This window comes from Phlebotomus argentipes, unplaced genomic scaffold (genome assembly GCF_947086385.1).
Source record: "Phlebotomus argentipes unplaced genomic scaffold, Phlebotomus argentipes genome assembly contig_15, whole genome shotgun sequence".
NCBI lineage: Eukaryota > Metazoa > Arthropoda > Insecta > Diptera > Psychodidae > Phlebotomus > Phlebotomus argentipes.
The window spans coordinates 17,607,610-17,616,123 of record NW_026776181.1 but is presented as its reverse complement, the minus strand read 5'-3'; the positions used below and the strand labels follow the sequence as shown (position 1 = coordinate 17,616,123).

Below are 8,514 nucleotides of genomic sequence, written 5' to 3'. Positions count from 1 at the left end.
GCTAAAATTTCTGCAGATTAATAACTTTCGAGAATCTTCAATGGCAATTTTTGAATTATTTTTCCACATAGGAAAATTCTTATGGAAAATCTGGTGGAAGTTTTCGACGAAACGAGAATTGTTTGTGTTAAATAAGTTTAGATGTTTTTTTTTCCTGTTTTGTTTTTAACGCTTCTTCGCAACATTTTTATTTCTCTTTCAACAGAATTCCAATTTTAATTTCACTCCAAATTTCAAGGAATATTTGCAGTTATTTTGCAAGATTAACTTTAAACTTTCACCTTCCGCAGCTTCTTGTGTTTTCTATCGAATATTTAGGAAATGAGTGGAAAATTCAGTGGAAATCTAGGATTTTCACGTGATGCCAAATCACCATTCTAGATATCTTCGAGGGAATATTGTGCTTGTTGAGCGCATCAGTTGTCAGTGTTGTAAAAAAGATTATTAAAAGAATGACCTGATGGAATATCCAATTTCGGAAATTCAGACGAAGTGTTGTTTTCCGGATCGAATTGCACAACTTTCTATAAAACGGATAAAAAAAGACAAATTATTACAAGTTAAAACTTTCTCAAGTTGCAATTCTAATTACCCCTGAAGGCATTGTAGCACATAGAATTTTCTCTCCCACAAGAACAGATCTAATCCAATCAGAAATATTGAGCGACGCCACGATAGTCCACAAATTTGCCCTGGGATCGTATCTCTCCACGCATGATAACGCTCTATTCTCGTGGTCATACCCGCCGAAAGCATAGATGTAGTCTCTGGTTGCTGTCACTCCAAGAAAAGATCGTCGTTTCTCCATGGAAGCCCTGAAGCTCCACTCCTTCGTTTGCGGATCGTACCGCTCAACAGAATTAAGACATTGATTCTTCTCAGCGAGTCCGCCGATCACGAACAATCGTCCTTCGAAGGCTGCGACTCCAGCCTCGCTTCGCTTAGTCTGCATCGGAGTTTCCATGTTCCAGATTCCGCTGCTCAGATCCAATCGCTCCACTGTGTTGTTCAGGCTTTTGTTTTTACTATCTTCGCCACCAAACACATAGAGAAATCCATCCAGAACTGCAGCACAGCAGAAACGGCGATAGTAATTCATTGGTGAGAGGCTGCAACAGAAGATATTTATGTGGATAAAAGATATAAAATTTGCGCTTCCTTTTAGAAATACTCACGATTTTAGTGTCTTGGTTTTGATATCAAAACTGTCCACTTTCTTTGAAGCTCCTCCTTCATACCCTCCAATGAAAATTATATTGTTGTTCGCAAGAACTGTGCTACAATTATTCCGACCGATCATAAATTCCGTCTCAAGTGTCCACTGCTTGGTTTCAGGACAATACGATCTGAGGACATAACGACTCCTGCTATTATCCCTAATCACAGCCAACAACTTTCCTTTTCCTGATCGACGAGACTTCTGGTTGGGCATCAGATCACGGCGTTCCGGAATGAGTTTCCACTCAAAAGCTTTCGTCACCAAATCCAGGCAATTCCTGCTCTCGCACAGCGGCTTCACCTGATCGACGATAAACTGCCAAAGGAAGAAAAGAAAGAATTATTGAAGAGTTGAGAAACAAGAACTGAATCATCAAATTTAACCTCGGGAGAAAGATGGTGAAGTCGAATGAGCACCAAAAGATCGGGAATGTAAACCTTCCGCTCCTTAGAAGCATGCTGAAACCACGCCAGCAACGCACGGAAGACGTCTTCCTCAGATGGCACGTTGAGATCATCGCTGGCCAGCAATTTGCCCAGTTGCACGGCGGAGATCTGAAGGAACTCCTGCTTCTTGCACACTTCGAGAAAATGCTGGTTAGCGTACTTCCTTGCCGCTTCAAGAAGAGCGTCACAACTGTGCTGATCGGCAAACACAGCGATTCCCAGGCAGTTTGAGGAATGCAGATAACGTTTCAGGAAAGCACCGCAATCTCTTACCACGCTTTTCAATTGAAGGAGATTTGCCGAGCTCATGAGCGTCTTCACGGATTCCACAGAACTTTCCTCGCTCAGTTCTAATTCTCCTGTGTAGCAGAACTTCACCAGACGCCGAAGATCGTCTCCGGGAATCTCGTTCAGAATCACTTCTTCTTCCCGAGACTCCCGGAAGTCTCCCGTGAACATTGCTTCGAAGTAATCAGAAGCCGCTGACAGGACAACGCGATGGGCGGAGATTCTGTGAAGGAGTGGCCAGGATGAGATTCTCAAGAAGCCAAGATAGTGGAAAACTGCGAACTCACCTCTGCTTATCTTCTCCAGCGATCAGAATCACGTCGCAAAGCGTTTCATTCTCCCGATATAACCACATTTTCTTGCTCGCGCGCACAACGTGATCCTGGGAAGATTTCTGATCTTTTCTCTTCTCTTTCGAACTCGAGCCTTCCATTCCGCAGCTTTTCCTCTTCAAATGATATCTGTATTGGCACAATTCAGCTTCTAATTTCACAATTCCTGACACTTTCTACAGACACGCACTGTGATAACGCCCTAAAATGCTTATCAGCGTTATCAGCGATTTGCAATAATAGCTGATTCAGCAGCATTCTGCGGGGAATCCCCGAAATCCCGCTTAAACCGGAAATAATTGGCAACGTATTAGACTTTTCATTCCTTCTTATTTTAATGCTTCTTCCAGGACCCTCTCTTTGTCGTTGGGCAGTTTTTCCTCTGAGATTCGTTTTATCCTTTAAAATCCGCATATTTCCGATATATCGCTGACTATTGCTATCGATATATCGCTGTGTTGGCCGGCAAGGAGCGAATTGTTGCTAACTTCAGCTTGTCATCAGATTTAAATATGCTGTTTCGAAACATGAATGAAACATTGCAGAGCAAGCAGAAAACGCATGAAAATGAATAAAATACAATTTTCCTGACAGAATTGAGGAATAAATAAAATTGGATTAAAGGATTATTAAACAAAGTCACAACAAGTGGAAATGCTCTCGACAGGAGAAAAGCCGTACGGTTTTCATTTGTAGTATGAAATTTAATTCTGTCTTCTTCATTTTTGAAGAAAAATGAAGAATGAATTTTTGGTGAAAAATATCCCGATGAACATTACAACTGAGAGTGAATCTGATTCTGGAGTGCGAACTTCTGTGTCAATTTCCCGAATTTGCACATCACTGTTCTGGTTTAACAGCGACAGTGACACGTCGATGTTTTGGTTCGTTCCGCACACGGCGTTGATCGAATTCAGCGTAGGAAGAAAATTCCTCACGCACCCTGTCGACGTGAGAATCCATCGCGAACTCAATAAAGTTCCGCCGCACAGATGCAATGGAATCAATGCGCCAATATCGCGCACTAAACTGAGCCGCGTACTTAAGGCGCACATAAAAGGATATGCCTCATAATCATCTAGAATACCGCCGACGATTCTCGGCTGCATCTCAAAATCCGGTGAACCTAGTGACATAAGATCGTGTAAGCATTAACTTTCTCTGGCTTTATTCAACAAAATGTTGAAGGATACGCACAAGAAACGACCAGGAAGGCACCAAAGAGCAAGAAAAAGGCTTTCATTGCAAATATCTTGAGAATAACACACTGATTCTCTTCACTTTCAACTGTAAATCCACTTTTAGTCGCACTGAACTCTTATTTCGACTTCTTATCACAAACTTATGAAGCCAATTGAAATTCTGTTTTTAGTTTACCGTGATAGCCTTATTTTGTGCTTTTCATTGTAAATTCATCTGCACGTGTCCTGTTGATCGACCATGAAATTATTCGCTTGGCCAAAAATGCACTTTTGCATAATCAGGCAATTAGTAATAAAAGAGTAATAATGGTTGTGATAACAAATGAAGAATAAAGGAATCGAGATTACGGACAACAGATTTAAAGGTCATTAAACTCCTTATTGAACTCTCCTTTCTCTTTCCGTATCTTACACAACAAGAGACGGAATATTTTATTATTTTTATTCTATGCTATTGTGTGACTTTTATTTGGGTTTTATTATCAAGCTGTAAAGCACAATTTCTCTTAATTGACTGTAAAGTTATTCAATGAAAAATTATGCTTTGGAATTCAACTGTACAAGCATTTATTTGTTATCCTTAAACATTTTTATTCTTGTTTTTATATGGAGAAGTACAGAAATTGGGATGTTTCCCATCAACTGCTTCATGTGAATTGACTGACAAAGCCAAGGAAGGATGGAATGGAGAAGTGAACATTTGGATAAGGCTGAGTTAGGCCAGTAACAGCGCATCCAGTTGGACTCCAGAGATTGACGCCAATCAAGACGTCGTTATCCATCACTGGCGATCCTTTATCAGCATCACAATCGCCATAACCACTCTCAGGATTTCCAGTGCAGAACATATTGGCGGTGACTGTGATGGCCGGCGCTTTTCCTGCAACGTCAGCTTGACACTGCGAATTGCTGATAATGTCCACGTTGGTAACTTGTAATTGCGTTGTCAGTACGTTTTGCCAGCCCATGATTGTAACTGGAGATCCTTCAGGTGGCAGAAGACTTGCTGGATTCACGGGTTGAATGTGTGCATTTAAAGTAAATGGCTGCGAAACGCCAAGCTGAAAAATTAGAAATATTCTTTCACGCATTGTTGCAGTGATAACACAATCTAGATTAACGTACAACAGACAGCGACAAAGGACCTCCTCCTGGACTTGGAACCTGTGTACTGATGCTGCGGACTTGCTTATCACCGTTCTGGTTCAAGATGCTCAACAGTGGCAGGTTTGGCAAGTCGATCAGACTGTTCGTTCCGCAGACAATATAGACTAAGTCTAAACTGGGAATACTCCATACGCAATCCGTGGCCGTGAGAACCCAACTCGGACTGAGTAAAGTTCCGCCGCAAATGTGAGTTGGAATCAATGTGCCAAGAACGCCCGTATTCAGCAATCTTATGGAGCACATAAAAGGATATTGCGCATCTCCAGCTGGACTTCCACCAGAGATTCTCGGCTGAACCTTAAAATCCGGTGCACCTGGAAATCAGGATCATGTCAAACTAAGATCTTTTAGAAACCACAATTTAAACACACGCACTGGAAACGACCAGGAAGATGCCAAAGAGGCAGAAAAGAACTTTCGTTGTGAACATCTTTTAGCAACACTGTGGAAAAATTCACTGTGAATCCACGTCGAGTCGCGCAGAGCTTTTATACGCTGTTCGTGTGCCATTCTTATCACGAATTTACAGAAACCGGTGAAGTTTAGATTGCAATTTTCTGTCTCTTAAATGATAAGATGGAAATTTTTTTATTGATTTATTTTAATTGCCTTAATTTGTGGTTCTTACCTAAGTTTTTTTTTTTTATTGCAAGTCTCAACGATACGAGGTCAGTTAATCAACCGTGGAAATGTTTATTTGACGACAATGAACTTTTTTTTCTACACTAAATTTAGACACATTTTCCGTGTTGAAGAAAAAAAGAAAGACTGATTTTCCTTAGAATATATTTATTAAAACTTATCTATATATATATATATACGTAATTTTGTCCTTAACATTACAAAGAAAAGAACTCCTTCGTGTGTAAAATAAGTAATACAAGCCAATGATAGTCAATGATGAAAACACTTCACATTGCTTTCCGTATTTTGTTTGCTCCGCATTTTTTTCTCTCCTTCTCCTTTTCCTCCTCAATAAAATATATATCACATAACATAGGTAATTAGTAACATGTCAAAAATGTCCTACAGATCTACGGTTCAATTGTAATGGTTGACACTTTTTCCTTCTCCTCCTCATCATCATTATTATTATCCTCTACAATAGTATATATTCATTAAAGATATATATATATATATATATAAAATGTGAATAAAAAAGCATTATAACAAAAGGGATATTATTATAGAAAATTAAGGGACGCGCGCTCTCCTTCTGCAGGGCAACACTAAATGGAAAATCTCTATACAAACTATTGCATGGATTGCATGTGTAAAAAAAGTCGATGCTTTTCGCCTTTCCTTAATAATCCTTAATGCCTAAATTTTCTCTCCCACTTCTTTTCGCCATTATTTTTGTTCCTTTTTTAATTGCATTTCTCTCAACATGTGCAAAATGTTATCCCTGGGATTAACCTGGCAGTTGAATACTTTTTTTTTTCGTGTGATCTCAATTTTTCAATCAATATTTTTTACTCTAGAGAAGACTTCCTTTTTCTTTCTTTCTTTCTTTCTTTTTTCCTATTCTGCCCTGTTAACTTTTGCTGTGTGTGTTTGTGTGTGAATTCCTATCGAAATTTTTGACACTAGAAAGGAGCTTTTTTTTTGTCGTTAATAAATTTGTGTGAGATAAGTTTTGGGGGGGGGGGGGGATTACTATGCAAAAGGTGTGCATAAATGCATAAAATTGACCATCATCTGCGCGCCTTCAGTTGATCACCTGAGGCAGAGGAGCATCAAAGTGTGCCGGCACAGTCTGCAGAGCGTCAGCATCGGTGCGTCCGGGTGAGCAATTCTGCAAGGACACGACAGTGGACATAGGAATGAAAGGAATCGGACGAAGGACTCACCTGCGGCTGCACTCTGTACGTGTCCACGCACTCCACCTTCAGCGGAATCGGCTCCACTTCGAACTCGTAGCCGCGCGATCGCACGACGAGCAGCGTGTGGAGTGGCACATTGATGTAGGGCACATCCTCCGGCGTGGTGCCCATGAAGTAGGCCATGATGCAGCGCAGCACGGCCTGGTGCGACACCACCAGCACCTCGGACGCCGTGATGAGGCCCTGGATGACGTTGTCCACGCGCTGCAGCAGATCCAGATAGCTCTCGCCGTGCGGATAGCGATACTTGAGCTTGTCCTGGTCGCGCCACGCGAACTCCTGCGGGAAGCGCTCCTGGATCTCCTCATACGTCAGCCCCTCGCAGATCCCCGCGTTGATCTCATTCAGCTCCTTCAGCGCCGTCCTGGCGCCCGGAATGGCTCTCGCCGTGGCGATCGTGCGCTCCAGTTCAGACGTCCAGATCAGCTTGGGCGCCGGACACGCGATGGCCAGACGCTCGGCATACTTGGCGCCCCGCTCAGACAGCCCTGAGTCGCCACCAATGCGGCCCATCATGTTGAACTTGCTCTCGCCGTGGCGCGTGAAATAGAACACGTGCTCCTTGATCAGCGGACTCGCCAGCACGCCCAGGATCACGGTCTGCAGCGCCCCCTGAATGCCTCTGGCCGTCACGGCGTGCAGGGCGGGATTCGCCGACGCACTGACGGCAATCAGCGGCGCCTCGGCGGCACTGCAAGGCTCGTACTCCTCCAGATGGCGATGCACCTTCTCCTGGATCACATGGCGCCAGTCCGTGCTCTTGTCGCGCTTCTCATAGAACGTGAGCGTGCGCTCCATGTTGTCCGTCACCTCCACGTCGTCACACGAGATCTCCACCAGGATGTGATGCGAGGCTGTGTCGCTGCAGAAGGCCGAAACCGCCTGGCGAGACTGTCGCGTGAGATGCATGCCATCGATTATCTGCAATATTAAAAGGTTTCCCAGTTAATCTTCCACTGTGACAACACTCTAAATTAATCAACGGCAATTTGATAAGAGAAATCACGCAATGTTGCTGAGGAAAATTCCATTCTTGTGCAAAATCCTGATAAATCATTCACTTTGCAGGTCGAGGTTGAATCTCTAAAAGCATTTCTCATGGCAAATAAACAATTTATTTATTCAAAAGCTATAAGAAGAGCTATAAGAGCTATAAGATGAGCTAATCTCCCGGTTTTCCACTAAAAGACGAGCATAAAAGTGCATTTATTTGCTTGTGTAAGAATTTTAGCAGGTAATCAATTAACTTACAACCAATAAACTAGTCAGAAACATTGGTTTTCATTGCTTCATTTACACTTCAACTCGCGCAAATCTTGCGCTTTTCTCGCCACAATGAATATCAAAACTTGAACATTCTCATTATAAATCCCGAAAACTGATGATAATTCATTAGAAAAATGAGGACAAATATTACTCACGGCCACATTATTGCCGCTCTGGAAGTGTGCCAAAATCTCCTTCAGAGTCTCAGGCGTTGCCGCTTCGTCCACGGTGAAGACTGAAAGCAAGAGCAGATTGATCGTTTCATTGGCAGTGTGGCGCAAGGGATGATGGCCAGGGGCGGAAGAGTTGGGCAAAAAAAGGGGGCAAAAGGGAAGCGGACACCCGGGTTTGAACCGGGGACCTCTCGATCTGCAGTCGAATGCTCTACGACTGAGCTATGCCCGCACTGTCCCCAATTCTGCCCAACTCTCGCTATCATCGGCGGCTCGCGCGATAAGGCGCTCTCGCTCTCTCTCTCTCTCTCCTTCTGCTCTCACCTTTGGCCGATTCTCCTCGCCAGTTCAAGTGACGCGCAATGCGATGGGCGGCAAATGACTTGCCGCGACACGGCAAGCCCACCAGAGTGACAACGAGTGGGGCACTCAACACGCACGGCATAATGCTGCGACCCGCTTGATGTCCAGACACAGTCAGAGGTGATTCTGCGGGAAAGAACAGAGCTCAATTACTATCAGCGCAATTAATCAAACA

The 8,514-nt window shown here is 43.2% G+C and overlaps 3 protein-coding genes and 1 non-coding gene across 8 annotated transcripts in view; all 4 read right to left on the bottom strand.

The window, feature by feature from the left end:
• Positions 1 to 397: 397 nt before the first annotated feature.
• On the bottom strand, positions 398 to 2,499 carry LOC132262758 (kelch-like protein 5). Its single transcript, XM_059762164.1, has 5 exons — positions 2,241 to 2,499; positions 1,603 to 2,176; positions 1,176 to 1,534; positions 593 to 1,109; positions 398 to 524 (listed from the first exon to the last, which is right to left on the bottom strand). Exons 1-5 carry the CDS (start codon positions 2,384 to 2,386, stop codon positions 417 to 419), a joined length of 1,704 nt encoding a protein of 567 aa, XP_059618147.1. The 5' UTR covers positions 2,387 to 2,499; the 3' UTR covers positions 398 to 416.
• Positions 2,500 to 3,892: 1,393 nt separating this feature from the next.
• LOC132262216 (trypsin-2-like) lies at positions 3,893 to 5,116 on the bottom strand. Its single transcript, XM_059761401.1, has 3 exons — positions 5,030 to 5,116; positions 4,613 to 4,968; positions 3,893 to 4,548 (listed from the first exon to the last, which is right to left on the bottom strand). The coding sequence occupies exons 1-3, from the start codon at positions 5,082 to 5,084 to the stop codon at positions 4,135 to 4,137; spliced, it is 825 nt and encodes a 274-aa protein (XP_059617384.1). The 5' UTR covers positions 5,085 to 5,116; the 3' UTR covers positions 3,893 to 4,134.
• Positions 5,117 to 5,426: 310 nt separating this feature from the next.
• LOC132263367 (6-phosphofructo-2-kinase/fructose-2,6-bisphosphatase-like) overlaps positions 5,427 to 8,514 on the bottom strand; it is a 30,470-nt gene continuing 27,382 nt past the window's right edge. For all 5 annotated transcript variants that reach the window (XM_059763099.1, XM_059763098.1, XM_059763101.1 and 2 more), the window contains 4 exons: positions 8,301 to 8,465; positions 7,959 to 8,038; positions 6,505 to 7,458; positions 5,427 to 6,449 (listed from right to left, as the gene is read on the bottom strand). In XM_059763099.1, coding sequence (XP_059619082.1) covers positions 6,363 to 6,449; positions 6,505 to 7,458; positions 7,959 to 8,038; positions 8,301 to 8,465 — 1,286 coding nt within the window. In that variant the 3' untranslated portion in view covers positions 5,427 to 6,362. The remainder of the gene's footprint in view (positions 6,450 to 6,504; positions 7,459 to 7,958; positions 8,039 to 8,300; positions 8,466 to 8,514) is intronic.
• Trnac-gca (transfer RNA cysteine (anticodon GCA)) lies at positions 8,137 to 8,208 on the bottom strand. Its single transcript has one exon. It is a non-coding gene; the product is annotated as a tRNA-Cys (tRNA).